We start from the raw sequence: 19,235 nt of genomic DNA on the forward strand, positions 1-19,235 counted from the left end.
GGAATCGGCTAGTTGTTTTAAAATATGATCCGTACTTACCGTTTACGAGATGCATCTTCTCTGCCGCTTCCGGGTATGGGCTGCGGGACTGGGCGTTCCTATTTTGATTGACAGTCTTCCGAGAGGCTTCCGACGGTCGCATCCATCGCGTCACGATTTTCCGAAAGAAGCCGAACGTCGGTGCGCAGGCGCAGTATAGAGCCGCACCGACGTTCGGCTTCTTTCGGCTACTAGTGACGCGGTGGATGCGACCGTCGGAAGCCTTTCGGAAGACTGTCAATCAAGAAGGAACGCCCGCTCCCGAAGACCCATACTGGGAAGCAACGGAGAAGATGCATCTCGAAAACGGGTAAGTACTGCTCATATTTTAAAACAACTAGCCGATTCCCCTAGACAAAATGAGCAGGAATCTAAGGGGAAAAGGTAAAAAAATAAATAAATGGGTGAACTCCTGCTTTAATTCATCAGGATTTTCGGACGAATTAATTTTTTAACAAAATAAATAAAAACAAATTACAGGAGTAACTAGATAAATGTCTTTTTCGGACGAAACTGAAATTCCGAAACAAAATATTTCAGTGTGCACATGTCTACTAAATATGGGTATTTTATATCTGTATACACCTACATACAAATGCTCTTTCAATTTTTTAACATTTGGGTTCATTAGTTCCTAGATTTCTTTCACACTTGGAGATTGGCACTAATGGATGTGTTGCTTGAATTATGTTGAAATAAAGCCAGTGCATGGGAAGTGCCTTTCTTTGCATTCATTCTAAAAAGTTAGTCCTAATAAAAGCAGATAAATTGAGTTCCATGCAGACAGCAATGTATAATCATCCATAGCATGATCCTAACATGGACATACAGTATATTCTTACTGTGCTATTCTAGGCAGAAAGTCGATGGCTGCAGTTTAAGGAGGAGGCCCGTCAAACCCTGGCTGAAACTGAACAGAGTGATGAAATCTTGAATGACATGGCACAAGTGCCAGCAAATGGGGTGCTAGTGAGAAATGAGGTATGTCTTGCAGTAATCCTAGGACACACTGTACAGAGATATGTAATTGAAAGGTAAAAACAGACTAACAGCTGAATGCTAAATATTCTTCTGTTGAACATATATACAGTAAAACCTCGGATTGCAAGTAACGCGGTTAACAAGCGTTTCGCAATACGAGCATTTTTTTTTTTAAATCCTGACTTAATTTGCGAGTGTTGTCTCGCAAAATGAGTAGGATTCAAGCCTCTGTGGTGTGCAGTACCGCATTTTGCCAGAGGAGCGGGGGCGCCGAAGCCGATCGGAGCCAAGCTGAGCCGTTTAGAAATACTCGGAAACACTCGGAAACAGATTCCCGAGACTTTACAAGGCTTTCTGAGTTCAGCCGAGCTGTCCCCGAGTATTTCCAAGGCTCTCCGGCGTCGTCCCCCCACCTATGGCCACATGCGGTATTGCATGCCATAGAAGGCAATGCAGAACGGATTATTTTCATTTCCATTGACTTCTATGGGGAAACTCACTTTGATATGCGGGTGCTTTGGATTACGAGCATTCTCGTGGAACGGATTATGCTCGTAATCCAAGGTTCCACTGTACAGATGAAATATAAATGTGGGCTATACAGGCAGGGCCGGACTTACCATTGGCCTTGACTGGGCTCAAGCCCAGGGGCCCCACCCAATAGGGGGCCCCCTTTAAAAAAAAAAAAAAAAAAAATTTTTTTTTTTTTTTTTTTTTTTTTTAGGGGTCCGGAGGCCCCCAGGGCCCCGGACGGCAACCCCCCTTTTTTTTATTTATTTTTTGTAAAAAAATGTTTTTTTATATATTTTTTATTTTTATATATATAATATAATATATATATATAATATAATATATATATATATATATATATATATATATATAATTTTTTATTATTATTATTATTAAAGGGCCCAGGGGTCTCCAGGGCCCCCGGATGGCAACCCACCTTTTTTATTTTTTTATAAAAAAAAATACATTTTTTTATATATATATATATATATATATATATATATATATATATATATATATATATATATATATATATTTTTTTTTTTTATTATTATTATTAAAGGGCTCAGAGGTCCCCAGGGCCCCATGTGGCAACCCCCCCTTTTTTTATTTTTTTTATAAATGTTTATTTTTTTATTTTTTTTATAAATGTTTATTTTTTTATTTTTTTTTTATTTTTTTATTTTTTATTAAAAGGCCCAGAGGTTCCCAGGGGCCCAGAGGTCCCCAGGGCCCCCGGGTTTGGCAACCTCCCTTTTTTATGTATTTTTTTATAAATGTTTTTTTTAATTATTATTAAAGGGCCCAGAGGTTTATTTTTTCTTTTTATTAAAAGGCCCAGAGGTCCCCAGGGCCCCGGATGGCTACATATATTTATATATATTTGTTTTCTTCTTTATTTCTTCTTTTTTTTGTAAAGGCCCCCACGCTTCTCAATTTCAGGCGGCAGCACCCCCCCCCCCCAGGTTCTCTGCTTCAGGGGGCCCATGCCTTAAGCTGTGCAAGGGGCCCCAAAGTTCCTGATGGCGCATACCTCCCAACACGGATTCTGTGGGACTTTCCCGCACAGACAGCTTCTTCCCGTAATGCGCTCCCCCCCGCTCAACAACTTCAATTCGCTCCCCCCCGCTCAACAACTTCAATTCGCCCCCCCCCGCTCAACAACTTCGATCCCCCCCAATTCTCGGCTCCAGGGGGCCCCTTCAACACTCAAGCCCAGGGGCCCCCACCACCCTAAGTCCTGCCCTGTATACAGGTATATCAGTTGCTGGGAACCACATACACCCATCAGTGCAGCTTGTAAACTATGGAAAAAGAATTCCTTGCAGTTCGATATATGAACAGATATGTGTTGAACTGGATCCTTAGGCCTCTTCCACACAGGCAGACTCCGCCTGCTCTCCGCAGATCTCCGCTGAGCCGGCGGATGACAAGTCCCTCTCTGCTCACTGAGCAAGCTGCTTGTGCAGCACCGCTGTCTCCTATGGGGAGATCTGATGAAAATGGACAGCATGTCCGTTTTAATCAAATCTCACCCGATCCGCCATGAACGGATGGGGACATATTGCCATCTGTCCGATTTTGGCGGATCGGGTCGGATGTCAGCGGACATGTTACCACTGACATCCTACACTCCATAGAACGGCATGGAGCGACCGTTCAGGTCCGCCATCAAAACTGACAGGCGGACCTGAACGGTCCGATCGCCTTAGTCGCCAATTATTGAAAGACGATTTAAAAAATGACCTCACTCTTTATGTGTGTGGGCGCCTGATAATGATCTTTTAGGGTTTTATAAGAAATACTTAAACATATTTTAAACTAACCTGTGGATACAATGTACAAAATAGTAGCAATGTTTTTATATTTCTCTATGTTCCAGGCACAACTGCTTTGTCCTGTGCATACATATCAGCCACTACATATGCTGGAGAGAGCAGACAGACTGCAAGATATTGTAAGTGCATGCAAACATATAAAACAAGGTATATCAAAAGTGATTGATCACTGAGTAATGGAATCTGTAAGGTAAATATTAGTAAAAAAAAATGTAATAAGGCCTGTTTCACACCTATGCAGTTTGCTTTTGATGCATTCTGCAGTGCTTTTTGTGGTGCATTTCGTGCACACATTTTTTCACACAGTTTTTTCATGCTTTTTTTTTTTAAAGGGGAGATGTTTTTGTTGTTTGGCAGATTCAAAAATGCACTATATGCGTTTCCGCAGCATGTCCATTGAAGTCTATTGAACCAAAAATGCACCGTGTTGTGCCTGACCCTTTTCAAAAACGTTGCGGTTGAAAAACGCATACAGTAGATGTGAACGTGTTCCATAGGAAATCATGGTAAGTGCGAAATGCACTAAAAAACACATAGGTGTGAACCAGGCCTAAAGGTGTTTTTAATGGTGTGGGTGATTTTATTCACTTTTCCTACCTGCATGCGCTGGTGAACTGGTTATTGGTCCAGGAGACACCTAAATCTAGTTCTTCAGGGAGAGGGAGACCTCGCAATTTCCCCCTTAGTTAGGGGGTACATAAGCCCTCCTTGCTGGCAACTCTTTCTGGGCACCAGTGCTTTAGGAGCAGAAACCCCCAAGAACCCATCTCAAAGCACCCTGATGATGAAGAGCATGTAGGCTGGTACCAGCATAATAGGAGAGCTGTAGTTTGTCACTTTCCTGCTAGAGGGATACCAGCCCACATACCTCAAGTGCAGGGCTGGTTATTTATTCGGGGTGGGGGGCTTTTATTATTATTTTATATTATTATATTATTTGTTTATAATATACAGTTACAAATATACAAATACAAAGATTAAAAAAATAACCTTGGGAATGCTGAACCTGTAGTGAAACCTTTATTGAAAACATAGGTTTAGTACTCCCCTTAGACAATATTTCTATTTTCAGTAGAACATACAATGAGTCAAAAGCTCAACCATGTGTTTCTAAAGGAATGTTATGGTCTACCAACATCTGAGAGCTATATTTCTGGCATCTTCCCTAACTCTATAAAATATGCACTGGTCACCCCCATACTTCTATTACCCATCTCCTTGCTCCCTTTTACTTTCAAACTCCTTTAACGCATGGCCTACAACTGCCTGAGCTACCACCTCACTGAGAATAACTGTCAGGGACTTACCTCCCAGCCTCATCCATCCTCGTTTCTGAGGAAACAACAGGGTTTCTCCATGTTGACACACCGCAGCACTTCCCGCACGCCTGCGCGTGCGCAACGGGGGGCGCGCGCGTGCACAACGGGCGCGCGCACGTGCACGATAGCGGGAGCGCGCGTGTGCACGTTTTTGGCGCCAAAGCACACTTTAAAAGCCATTGCTGGACTCAAACACATTGCTGCCTGATCTGCAGTTTTGGAGTGAACTTACACTTGAAACCTGATCCTGAAACCTGATCCTGAAACCTGATCCTGAATTACTGACTGAACCTTGACCCGGCTTGTTGACTATCCGTATCTCTCTAATCCCTGACTCCGGCTTGTTTGACTACCCTTCTGATTGGACCCACCGTTGCCAGACCCACCTGCTTGCACCACGACTACGCTTCAGTTACCTGCATCTGAACCATCTGATTATCCGTTGTGACCCGGCTTGCCTGACCCTGCTGTTTCTTGCTTCCTATTTATCTGATTTCTTCATCAGCTTGTTGCCATTGCAGTCGTATCACCTGTCAGGGTCGCTGACCCCCTCTTCTGCCTCAGTGCCGTCTGCACCTTCCCGCCAGAGAGACTCAGCCACCTACATCTATTCATCACTGCATCGGCACTCCTACCCCACTGTGCTCCGAGTCCGCTGTTCCCACTTCAGTGGCTCGTGAACCAGAGCTGTAAGAGAGGCCTCCTACAACCAGACTCTAAACATACCAGGTACGTAACAGTATCAGGCAGCCATGACAGAGTCTGCAGGAGTTGCCCCAGCGATGGAGGAGATATGCAAGCATCTATCATCCCTCACTCAAGCGGTTAAAAACTTGCAAGATGGCTACCTGAGATTGGAAGGACAGGTCCAGAACCTAGCCGTTCCTGGAGATGCCCCAGCACCTTCCACTAGGTCTTCATCAGCCGCTGCTGCTCCGTCTGTGGTAATGTTACCACCTGAACCCAGGGTTCCTATGCCTGAACGATTCACAGGGGATCGCTCTAAATTCCGGGACTTTCGGAACGCATGTCAGTTATATTTTGCCCTGCAACCCCGAACATTCTCACTAGAGGCCACGAAAGTGGGGTTTGTCGTTTCCCTGCTTCAAGGGGAACCCCAAAAATGGGCACATCGGTTGCTAGAGGATAATGGCCCTCAGACAGAGACTTTGCTGAACTTCTTCCAGACCATGGCCCAACTTTACGACGATCCCCAGAGGACTGCCACGGCTGAAACCGCTTTACTTGCACTTCAACAAGGCCGCCGAGCGGTCGAGGATTATGTAACCGATTTTCGTCGTTGGAGTGCAGATACTCAATGGAACAGCGCAGCTCTGCGCCACCAATTTCGCTTAGGCTTGTCAGAACCCCTGAAGGATGAACTAGCCCGCATTGGGGTACCTGAAACCCTAGACGAACTTATCACTAAGGCCGTGCAAATTGATCGGCGACTAAGGGAACGCCGGGCAGAGCGTTCTTCCCAACAAGGTCTCCCAGTATGGGTCACTGCTCGGGCCCCCTTACCCGCTTCTCGTTACCGACCACCTACTCCTCCGAATTCTACTGATCCGTCTATGGACACTTCCGAACCAATGCAATTAGGCGTGATGCGACCTACTCTCACTCCGGAAGAACGCACACGTCGTCGCCAGTTGAACCTGTGTCTCTACTGCGGCGAGGCCGGCCATTACGTGTATAACTGCCCCGTCAAGATACGTAAGTTCAAGTCTTCAGCTCCTATTAATATTTCAGCCATTTCTGCCAACACCACCCACCTTGCTCTCTCCCTTTCGTTACAGCTTCCGGAAAAGACGGTGTTGGTCAACGCTATCGTTGATTCAGGCGCATGCAGCTGTTTTATTGATTCCACTTTTGCTGATCTCCATAATATACCTTTACGTAAAAAGGACTTTAGACTTTCTGTCTTTTTGGCCGACGGCTCACACATCAAGTCTGGTCAGGTAACACAAGAAACGCTTCCCCTACCTGCTACTACTTCTCTCCAACACAAGGAACTGTTAATTTTGGATGTCATTTCATCTCCTTTGTTCCCAGTAATTTTAGGCATACCTTGGCTCCGGGCACACAACCCCCAAGTTGACTGGATATCTGGAAGAATCACCTTCCCTTCTTACTACTGTCAGGAACACTGCCTGCCCAGACCGTCCAACCCATCTCCTACCCTGATGTGTTTAAATGCCGATCCCAGTCTGCTTCAGTCCGTTCCAAAACCATATCATGGATTCCTTGATGTGTTTAGCAAGAAAGGAGCTGATTCTCTTCTGCCTCATCGGCCATATGACTGTCCGGTTGAGCTCCTTCCTGGGGCTGAGATCCCCTTTGGGCGGATTTTTCCACTTTCCGAGAAGGAACAGGACGCCTTAAAAATGTATCTTGATGAAAATTTGGATAAAGGATTCGTCCGTCCACTTCGCCAGCAGGCGCCAGAATATTTTTTGTCACAAAAAAAGACCAAACTCTTCGTCCCTGTGTTGATTATCGGGAACTAAACAACATCACTGTAAAGAATCGCTATCCCCTGCCCCTAATACCTGAACTTTTTCAAAAATTACGATCTGCCGTTATTTTCACTAAACTGGACCTGAGGGGAGCGTATAACTTGATACGCATCAGGGACGGCGATGAATGGAAGACAGCGTTCCGCACAAGATATGGACACTATGAGTACTTGGTAATGCCCTTTGGCCTATGTAATGCCCCTGCTACATTTCAACACTTTGTTAACGATGTATTTAGAGACTTCTTAGACATCTTTGTTATTGTTTATTTGGACGATATCCTGTTTTTTTCCTGTTCCCTGGAAGAGCACCGAGTGCACGTCTGCAAGGTCCTGAATCGTCTCCGCCTGCACAGCTTGTATGCAAAAGTAGAGAAATGCGAGTTCGAGCGACTAACTATCCAATTCCTAGGTCTAGTGATTTCTCCAACCGGAATTGAAATGGATCCGAAAAAAGTATCCGCCATCCTAGACTGGCCAACACCCTTGGATAAAAAAGGGGTACAACGTTTTATTGGGTTCGCAAATTTTTATAGGAAATTTATTAAAAACTTCTCTACGATAGTGGCTCCCATTACTCAACTCACTAAGCAGAATCTTCGTTTCCGATGGAATCCTGAAGCTCAAAAGGCCTTTGATACCCTGAAGGGACTCTTTACATCCGCTCCAATCCTCAGTCATCCCAATCCAGCGTTGCCTTTCCTCCTTGAGGTAGATGCCTCTGAAGTGGCGGTAGGGGCTGTCATCTCACAACGCTCAGGGGACAAGGATTTAATGCATCCAGTAGGATTCTATTCCCGAAAGCTCTCCCCCGCAGAGAGGAATTACGACGTGGGGGATCGAGAACTGTTGGCCATCAAAACCGCCTTAGAGGAGTGGAGATACTTACTTGAAGGCGCTGCTCATCCTGTATTGATCTACACAGATCACAAAAATTTGGAGTATCTAAGGACAGCTAAACGGCTAAAACCTCGACAAGCCCGTTGGGCTCTCTTCTTTTCTCGCTTTTGTTTTCATATTACTTATCGACCTGGATCCAAGAATGTTAAACCAGACGCATTATCCCGAATGCATGATAACCCGAAGGACACATCCATTCCAGACACCATCCTTCCGGATGGCAACTTTCTACTTTTGCATACCGATCTGCTTTCCACGATCAGAGAAGCATCTTCCGAATCTTCCAAACCCCCCAATATCTCGTTAACTTCCAGAGACGGTTTATTTTGGAGAGGGAGTCAAGTTTTTGTACCGGAGAATACCCGAGTGGAAGTTCTAAAACTTCTCCATGACCACCCGTTAGCGGGGCACTTCGGAGTTCGTAAAACCCTCGAATTAGTGCGACGCACTTTCTGGTGGCCAGACTTAGAGGACTTTTGTAAGAAATATATCAACTCTTGCCCCATCTGCAATCGGAACAAGACATCCAGAAAACAAGCCTGGGGTCTATTAAAACCTCTACCTGTGCCCAATAGACCTTGGGAAATGATTGCAATGGACTTTATTGTGGAACTTCCCTGTTCCGAAGGATGTACAGCAATCTTTGTGATTGTAGATCGTTTTACCAAGATGGCTCACTTCCTTCCTTTGAAAAATACACCTTCTGCTGCTGAAACTGCTCGCGTTTTTATCAAAGAAATCGTCAGGCTACATGGAGTACCTTCCAATATTGTCTCCGACAGAGGGGTCCAGTTTACCTCTCTGTTCTGGAAAGCCCTTTGTGAGAAGTTACAAATTAAGCTTTCTCTGTCTTCAGCCTACCATCCCCAAACCAATGGGCAAACCGAAAGAACAAACCAAACCTTAAAACAATATATCAGATGCTTTACAACTTTTTCTCATGATGATTGGGTCTCGCTGCTACCTCTAGCAGAATTTGCATACAACAATGCCAAACACTCAGCTACCGGGCAATCCCCTTTTTTCTCTAATTATGGTTTTAATTTAACATTTTTGCCAGATTTCTTTTCAGAATCAGCAGTTCCAGCGGTTCAAGATATCTTGGAATTTTTTAAACGTAACAACCAGGTATTACGCGAAGCAATAACCAAGGCTCAAGCTGACAGCAAGAGATTCTTCGACAAGGGAAGAAGGGGAGAGTTGGATCTCAAACCGGATGATCAGGTATGGCTGTCCACGAATAACCTAAGATTACCTTGCCCGTCTAAGAAGTTGGCACCTAAGTTCATGGGACCCTTCCCGGTTAAGAGGAAAATTAATTTAGCCTCATATGAACTGTCTCTACCTAATTCCCTGAAAATACATCCTGTATTTCATGTTTCTCTACTCAAACCTGCAGCCCCTGATCCCTTCCCTAACAGAGGATCCAAGCCTCCTGAACCTGTCCAGATCGATGGTTGTGAAGAGTACGTAGTGGAAACTATATTGGACTGCAGAAAGCGACAAGGACAAAACCAGTTTCTGGTCAAGTGGAAGGGGTATGGCCCAGAAGATAACTCTTGGGAACCTGAAGGTAATCTACACGCCAAGAAGTTATTACGTGCCTTTTTTCTTGCTCACCCAGACAAAAAGGCCCGACTGGGCATCCGGAGGCTGCCCCTTGGGGGGGGGCAATGTCAGGGACTTACCTCCCAGCCTCATCCATCCTCGTTTCTGAGGAAACAACAGGGTTTCTCCATGTTGACACACCGCAGCACTTGAAACCTGATCCTGAAACCTGATCCTGAAACCTGATCCTGAATTACTGACTGAACCTTGACCCGGCTTGTTGACTATCCGTATCTCTCTAATCCCTGACTCTGGCTTGTTTGACTACCCTTCTGATTGGACCCACCGTTGCCAGACCCACCTGCTTGCACCACGACTACGCTTCAGTTACCTGCATCTGAACCATCTGATTATCCGTTGTGACCCGGCTTGCCTGACCCTGCTGTTTCTTGCTTCCTATTTATCTGATTTCTTCATCAGCTTGTTGCCATTGCAGTCGTATCACCTGTCAGGGTCGCTGACCCCCTCTTCTGCCTCAGTGCCGTCTGCACCTTCCCGCCAGAGAGACTCAGCCCCCTACATCTATTCATCACTGCATCGGCACTCCTACCCCGCTGTGCTCCGAGTCCGCTGTTCCCACTTCAGTGGCTCGTGAACCAGAGCTGTAAGAGAGGCCTCCTACAACCAGACTCTAAACATACCAGGTACGTAACAATAACCTTCTTGATCGCCTTCAGTTTGGATTTTGTCCGCAACACTCCACAGAAACTGCTCTGCTAACACTCACAAACAATTTTCTGGCAGCTGAAACCAATGGTCACTATTTCGTTACCCTTACTCTTGGACCTCTCTACTGCCTTTGACACAGTGGACCACCACATCCTCCTCCAAAAACTCAATTTCTTTGGTTCCCATGACTGTACTCTTCATTGATTCTCATCTTATCTATCCCACCTCATTGGAATACCTATACATAGGCTTTCCCTCTTAGTCAATCATGAATGACGCTGCCAGACTAATCCACCTGACCAACTGTCAGTGTCTGCTACCCCTCTTTTCTAATCCCTCCATTGGCTTCCGCTAACCCAACAATCTAAATTCAAAACACTAACAACGACTTACATAGCTACCCATAACTCTACCCCCAGCTGCATTACTAACCTTGTCTCAAAATACCAACCATATCATTCTCTTCATTCCTCCCAAGACCTCTAGCTCCCTCATCACCTCCTCCCATGCTTAAGAAAAAGATGAGAATGGTGCTCTTATTCAATAATGTGCCATAAAGTAATATACTCAAAGAATGAATATGATGAGTATCCAAACATACAAACAAATAAATATATGTGAATAAAGTCCAACTAAAGCCCAAAGATAGGAGTAGGTTCGTATAAAGGCAAAAATCTCAAAGGCCCCGTACACACGAGGAGACATGTCCGATGAAATCGGTCCGCGGACCGTTTTCATCGGACATGTCTCCTGGGATATTTTGGTCTGATGTGTGTACACACCATCAGACCAAAATCCCCGCGGACAGAGAACGCAGTGACGTGGCGGTGACGGTGATGCGGCGACGTGCGCAAACCAGGAAGTTCAATGCTTCCACGCATGCGTCGAATCAATTTGACGCATGCGGGGGATTTCGGTCCGCTGGTTAGACGTAATAACCAGCGGACATGTCCAATTAGGCGTACTAACCATCGGACATGTCCGACGGACATGTTTCCAGCGGACAAGTTTCTAAGCATGCTTAGAAACTTTTGTCCGCTGGAAACCTGTCCGCTAGGCCGTACACACGGTTGGACATGTCCGCGGAAACTGGTCTGCGGACCAGTTTCAGCGGCCATGTCTCCTCGTGTGTACGGGGCCATAGGGATAACTTGATAGAAGAAAAAACAAATACAAAATCTATCCAAACATTGACTGTTAAATTTATAAATTGGCTGCTCACCTCCAACAATGACCCAAGGATCAAACAAGGCTCATCAGATAGTCAGATAAGGAATCCTGCTGGTGGATTTATGAATTGCCCGCTTGAGCAATGTTTGGATAGATGTTTTATCAGTTTTTTTCTTCTATCAAGTTATGCCTATGAGATTTTTGCCTTTATATGAACTAACTTCTACCATTAGGCTTTAGTTGGACTTTATTCACATTTATTTATTTATTTGTATGTTTGGATACTTATCGTATTCATTCTTTGAGTATATTACTTTATGGCACATTATTGAACAAGCGCACCATTCTCATCTTCTCATCTTTTTCTTTTACATTTATTACGCAGTGTTTTTTGAGTAGTTGCAGCTAATTCATGGTCACTATACATGTACTATATATATATATATATATATATATATATATAAATATATATATATATATATATTTCCACTATACTCACTGAAGGCTGATTTGCTTAAAAATTAGAACATAGTAGCGTGCAAGTTTTTCCTTACAACACACTCCTCCCATGCTTGCCTCCAGGACTTCTCCAGGATAACCCTTTAAAGCAAATGTACAAATATTTTTTGGTTGTCAAATGGTTGAATTGTTAGACATACTTCTTTGGCTTCAACAACGTTATAAAGTAAACTTCATGTATGTCTGGTATTCTCTGACATACATGAAGTATACTTTATAAAGGACCTAATACTGATATTTTTGTCTTTTCACCAGTATCCTACTTTCAGTATTGCTGTACTTGTTTATAAAAGTGCTATAATCATACATGATTTTTCATTGATTTCATAGCTAAAGCCTTATACAGTGGACAGCAGTGTCCATCATATGTGCTCTCTTCCCCTTGGACAAGCAGCACTGCAGAGGGAGAAAGTGTTCATCCGCCTGTCATTGAGGGAGCAGCAGGAAGCCCTGCAGCGGCTCCAGGATTTGCAAAGAGAGGCAGAATTAAAGTGCACCAGTGACAGGAGAAGACAGATGTTAAGAGTGAGTAGGACAATACTGTGATGCACCATAACTATGATGCACCATGTTTTCCCAACTTAATTTAAAGTGGATGTAAACCCACTCTCATTCTTTCTAATCTCCTGCCATAGTGCTGATCTATAAGGATATACATACCTCCTGCATGTATCCTTACCTGTCAAATGTTTCCCCTCTGTCTGTTATAAGAACTGAAAAACTGCAGATTCTGTGGGTGGGTCTGTTGTCTGGAGCTCTGTGGGTGGAGTCGTGATGTCAGAAGACTCCCCGCCCACCTCTACACTCCCCTTGTCAACATTCATTTTTTCCTGTGTATTCCTTACACTAAATTCTGCTATGATCACTAACATCCACGCAAAATTCAGAAAAGTAACCACATGACTTCAGAAAAGGAGTGGGGGTGGGAATTAAAAAATAATGCCTGTCTCCAGGTTAGTTCATGAGATATGTAAATAACCTGTCACTCACAGCAAGGGGGCAGAACAGACTAAGGTTTTTCTCTGTAAGTCCGTTTTATTTTGCTGAACAATAAAAAAGGATTGCTCAGAGCTGGATTAACTCTGTGTGGCAAGACTGGGCACAGATGATAGGAAATCTTATACTGTACATTGTGACATCAAAAAATAAATAAATACATTTTCGGTTTTACATCCACTTTAACCCCATTTTCAGTACAGTAACATCTATATAAACATCATGAATTGTTTTAACCACTTAAGGACCGCTCACTGTATATATACGTCATTTTTTTAAAGATGGATATCTCGGTAACGGCAGCAGCTGCTGCCACAACCGAGATATCCATCTTTTCAGTGAGCGGTCCTGTCAATGATAACCGTGGTCTCCGCAGCGGATTTGCTGCGAGATCAGCGTTTTCCGCGGCGGGAGAGGCCCCCCACTCCCGCCACTCTCCCGCGCCCTCCGCTGCTTACCGGAGCCGTCGGCAGCGGCGGAGGCGAACGGGTCCTCTCCCCTGCTCGGCTGGGATACAAGTGAGGGCAAGATGGCCCCCACCCGTCCCCATAGCATAGCAGGGCGGAAGTGACGTCAAAACGTCACTTCCGCCCATGCTTCTTAAAGCAATATTTTCTTGTCATTTTTTCAAATGACAATTTTTTTTTTTTTTTTTGCATTTTAGTCTAAATATGAAATCTGAGGTCTTTTTGACCCCAGATCTCATATTTAAGAGGACCTGTCATGCTTTTTTCTATTACAAGGGATGTTTACATTCCTTGTAATAGGAATAAAAGTGATCCATTTTTTGTTTGTATTTAGTGTAAAAATGAATAAAATAAATAAAAATAAATAAGAAAACCCCAAAAAAATGTTTTTAAAGCTCCCGTCCCGACGAGCTCGCGCGCAGAAGCGAACGCATACATGAGTAGCGCCCGCATATGAAAACGGTGTTCAAACCACACAAGTGAGGTAGCCTTAAGCCTCGTACACACGATTAGTCCGTCCGAAGAGAACGGTCTGACGGACCGTTGTCATCGCTTAACCGATGAAGCTGACTGATGGTCCGTCGCGCCTACATACCATCGGTTAAAAAAACGATCGTGTCAGAACGTGGTGACGTAAAACACAACGACGTGCTGAAAAAAATTAAGTTCAATGCTTTTGAGCATGCGTCGACTTGATTCTGAGCATGCCTGGATTTTTAACCGATCGCTGTGCCTACTAACGATCGTTTTTTTCCCATCGTTTAGGAATCCATCGGTTAAATCTAAAGCAAGTTGGCTTTTTTTTAACCGATGGTTAAATAACCTATGGGGCCCACACACGATCGGTTTTGACCGATGAAAACGGTCCATCAGACCGTTGTCCTCTGGTTAACCTATCGTGTGTACGAGGCCTGAGACCTCATCTGTAGCTCAAAAGATGCAACCTATAGAATTTTTTAAACATCGCCTATGGACTTTTTTAAGGGTAAAAGTTTGACGCCATTCCACAAGCGGGCGCAATTTTGAAGCGTGACATGTTGGGTATCATTTTACCCCGCGTAACATTATCTTTCACAATATATACAAAAATTGAGCTAACTTTACTGTTGTCTTATTTTTTAAAACAAAAAAGTGAATTTTTTCCCAAAAAAGTGCGCTTGTAAGACCGCTGCGCGAATACGGTGTGAGAAAAAGTATTGCAATAACCGCCATTTTATTCCCTAGGGTATTAGAAAAAATATATATATAATGTTTGGGGGTTTTAAGTAATTTTCTAGCAAAAAAAATGTTTTTAATCTTGTAAACGCCAAATCTGAAAAACAGGCTTGGTCGTTAAGTGGTTAAGTTGAGCATGGATGAGTTGCAGAAATGTCAGGTAAGAATTTGAGATCACAACACACCAAGAACATTGAAGGCCAGGGGTGGGCGAAAGAATCTCTCCATGTTTGAGTTTAGCAGTGAATTTATTTAGGTACCATCTCTTTGATAATAGTCACATTTAGTTTGACCAGACCTGATGTTTAATGACTGCTTTGTACACAGACAAGAGAACCCCAGGATTGCATCAATCATTTAGGTTGAACTATGTTGACAGAGTGCTAAACTCTGCTATGAAGCTGCTTTAGGTCACTATTTTTAGATTTTTGATTCTTAGCAGCGGCACATTCTGCAAGGTGTGTTTATGTTTTTTGTGAGGGTTTCATGCATGTTCTCCGGTTTCCTCCCATCAAACAAGAGCATAGGATGTAAACGATGTTTACTGGATGTCTTAGCCTGCTATAGCTATTTAGGGAGGTTAAAGACCACTTTAATGTAAAAGTAATGAGCTACAATGAGTAAGGTGACCAGATTTTTAAAATGAAATCCGGGGACATATTTTTTTTTTTTTACTAGTAATGACGAGTAGTAGCTGGGGGCCCGAAGAGTAAAGCCGCGTACACACGACCATTTTTCATGTCATGGAAAAAAAACGACGTTTTCCTCGACGCGATGCTTGTCAAGCGTACACACAATCATGAAAAAAAAATGCTCGAGCAACGTGGACACTATAAAGGGGAAGTTCCATTCGGATGGCACCACGCTTTGGGCTTCTTTTGCTGATTTCGTGTTACCGCGTGTTAGTAAAAGTTTGGTGAGAGACGATTCACGCTTTTCAGTCTTCGTGCTTTTCAGTCTGTTACAGCGTGACAAATGTGCTATCTCCATTACAAATGTTAGTTTTACCAGAACGAGTGCTCCCGTCTCATAACTTGCTTCTGAGAATACGCGTTTTTTCCTCTTCGTTAAAGTCTACACACCGTTTTTCAGAAAAATTAGAGCATGTTCTAAATTTGCCCATTTTTCACCCCCCTAAGCTAGTAAGAGCGGGGGTGCGTAATTTAGAATTTTTTTTTTTAATTCTGCACTGACTGTCTTTGAAATTGCCCCAACCCCTGTTCAAATCCAATCCGGGGACAAAACCGGGGACAGACTTGGTCCGGGGGAAAGTGTCCTCAATCCAGGGACTGTCCCCTGAAACCGGGGATGTCTGGTCAACCTAACAATGAGGGTGCAGCAAAACACATTTTAAATGTCTAGCACTAGCATAACATTTTTGAGCCCTGGGCAGCAGCCTGCAGATTAATACCCCTGCTCTCTGTGTGAAAGCATTGGTATTTTTGTAGCTGTCCCTCATGTGCCATGCCGATTGCAGAGATGTTGAGATGGCTGCCTAGTCAGGGGGCGTGTTGGACCAATGCAGATAGACTGCTGCTTTCACCAAGACAGCAGTGTTTTTTATCGACTGTCTTTTACAGAGTCTCATGATGTTATGCAGGTGTTAGTTTTAAAGTGGTTGTAAACCCGTAAATTAAAAAATAAATAAATAAATACCTGCAAGACAAAGAATAATGAGTTAGTGTACATAGCATACTAGCTCATTATGTATTACTTACCTTAGATCGAAGCCCCCGCAGCCATCCTCGACCCCCCTCCGGCTGCAGACATCTCTCCCGGAGCTTGCTTCCGGGTATCGCGGCTCCGGCGCTGTGATTGTCCGGAGCTGAGATGACATCATTTCTGTGCATACGCGCGGGAGCCGCCGGTTACGGCACAGCTAACTGAAGCAACGGCATGATGTGCCATTGCTTCAGTGCGCATGTGCCGATCATTTCGGCACATGCAGACACAGGTAAGACTAGCTACAGGTAAGCCTTAATATAGGCTTACCTGTAGCAAAAAAAAAAAAAGGGTTTACAACCACTTTAAGAAGTAGGGCCAAAGCTCTTTTGGCCTTTCTTCTCTTGGGCATCACAGGCATGCACTTCATTCTGCACTCCTGTGACCCGTATTCAGTCAACAGCGGACTAAACCGGCTGATGTCACTCAGTTGGTCCAGGGTCTGGAGATCCCGACTTTAATGTTGGGATCTTCCCAGATGTCTGACCAGCAGCTGGCTCAGCCTTTCAGCACACCACTGACAGCCTGAACCAACCACTCCTGCCCCTTCCATAGCCAAGTGCTCCAGTGAGCACTGGAGGGTAAAAGCAGAGAGCCTGAGACTGTCAGTAACTGTCTCTCTGCTCACTAAAGACAGAAAATCGAGTGATCAGCTGTCTTTGATTACTCAGTTCTTGGTGTAGAGTAGGTAGGGGACAGATGCTGCGTCCACCTAGGTGAGTATGTATGTTTATCCATTTTTTTTGTCCTACACTTTTCTTTTAATGACTTGAAAAATAGTTTTATTGCACTATTAATTTAGCTAATTCCTTTTACACAAGTTGGACTTTTAAAGTCTATTAGAAAGAAACGAATGTGAATCTTAAACAAAAAATGAGGAATCTGTTGGAAAATTAGGTTACTTGATAAAATAAATACTTGCATTGGGTATTTAGTGCTTTAAGGCCTTTTGCTGTATTATTATTTTAGGTTTTTACTAGTTAATGTTTTCCACCGCCTTAAGGTGCCATTATGTTATTTTCCTAATGCTGGCAGTTTCAAGAGAGACTTTCGATAGCTCGAAACAGAAAATCTGAGGTGGATCTTATGGATATTACTCAGAGGAGATCTCCCCAAATGACTCCAGAGCCATTGCCAGAGGTGAGTGACTGTCTTAACTTAAAGTGTATCTCTAAGCAAATCCTATTCTTTTTATTTTTGGATAAAGTGGGAAAGAGCCTCTGTCAAGTTTGTATTACTGCCTGTATCTGCATTGGAGATATTCACCTCTCTGTTTGTACTGGTGACTCTAATAAAGACCAAGAGGTTAAATCCAAAACTTGTCCTCAAAATAAAGCCCCTGGACGATGGACAAAAAACCGACATCAATGCATCTCAATGAAAAAAAGGGTGTAAATGGATGATGATCTAAGAAGCGGGCCGGGAAGCCGCCCACCATGTCCTTAACAACTGATAAGTCATCAGCTGTCAGCGGCTTCCCCGCTGACAGCTGAATGTATAAAAAATAAAATTGCCGGCTAGAAGAATTCACATAAAAAAATGGCGTGGGGTCCCCCCCCCAAAGACCATACCAGACTAGGGTTAGGAGGGGAAACCCCCACGGGGGCTGGGATTCCGGGGTCTCCTTGTTAAAGGGGGCTTCCAGATTCCGATAAGCCCTTCCGCCCGCAGACCCTGACAACCCATGGCCAGGGGTTGTCGGGAAGGGGCCCTTGTCCACATCAACACGGGGGCAAAGTGCTTTGGGGTGGGGGGGGCGTAGTGCAGTGCCCCCCTGCCTCAAAACACCCACTTGCCCATGTTGAGGGCATTTGGCCTGGTATGGTTCAGGAAGGGGGGGCACTTGCTTCGTCCCTTCCCTTTCCTGACATACCGGGCTGCATGCTCGGATAAAGGTCTGGGGTCTGGTATGGATTTTGGGGGGACCCCATGCCATTTATTTTATTTTTTTATGTGGGGGTGTCCCCTCCTAACCCATACCAGACTGAAGGGTCTGGTATGGTCTTTGTGGGGGGACCCTGCACCACGTTACTTCCAGTTTTTGGAGATTTTGACAAATTTGTGGTTGGACACAACACCGAATAGAGTCCGGTACAGGAAGACTGAGCTGTTTTGACAGCACAGCAACTAACGAGGACAAAGTTGTCACCACCTCGGAGGCGGACATTTTCTTGGTTAGTATCGGAGCGGAGTAACAATCTCCGCTCATAATATCCTGCACCGGACTCTATTCGGTTGCCAGTGTTGTGTCCAACCGCCAATTCGTCAAAAACTCCAATTACTGCTGGTTTAAATAAACCGGAAGTTAACTGAGCTGGCGAATGACATCGATCTCTCCCGCTGATCTCTATCCAAAACGATCCACGAAGACGGGCGGCAGACGTATCGCCATATATCTTTCTTGAGCGGATCGGATGGCAGACGGGTGTCAGTAAACACATCTCCGCTGACATCTGCCTGCCCTTAGGAGTCAATGGATGGCCATCTCGGATCCGCCTGAGAAACAGACAGGTGGATCCGAGCGGGCTTATCATATTAAAGGGGCCTAAGAGGTATATGGAAAATCATCTAATGGGAACACCTGTCGTGAAGACAACTAACCAAGAGGAAAATTCCCCTCGCTTTGGGAGATATCCTTTAAGGCCAGGTTCACACTGATGCGGGTTTAAAATCGTGCAAGTTCAGCTGAACGCGCACGATTGCAAACCGGCAATACAGTCCGACTTCAGGGGCGATTTGACAGACATCTGTGCAGGTTCATGCA

The 19,235-nt window shown here is 44.4% G+C and overlaps 1 protein-coding gene across 1 annotated transcript in view; it reads left to right on the forward strand.

Moving 5' to 3' along the window:
* The window catches only part of LOC120931616, a 39,739-nt gene that overhangs the window by 15,147 nt on the left and 5,357 nt on the right, over positions 1–19,235 (forward strand). Inside the window, exons 6-9 of the mRNA XM_040343230.1 lie at positions 895–1,020; positions 3,413–3,487; positions 12,402–12,596; positions 17,507–17,611. Of these exons, the coding sequence (XP_040199164.1) occupies positions 895–1,020; positions 3,413–3,487; positions 12,402–12,596; positions 17,507–17,611 (501 nt within the window). The remainder of the gene's footprint in view (positions 1–894; positions 1,021–3,412; positions 3,488–12,401; positions 12,597–17,506; positions 17,612–19,235) is intronic.

This window comes from Rana temporaria, chromosome 3, assembly GCF_905171775.1.
Source record: "Rana temporaria chromosome 3, aRanTem1.1, whole genome shotgun sequence".
Lineage (NCBI taxonomy): Eukaryota > Metazoa > Chordata > Amphibia > Anura > Ranidae > Rana > Rana temporaria.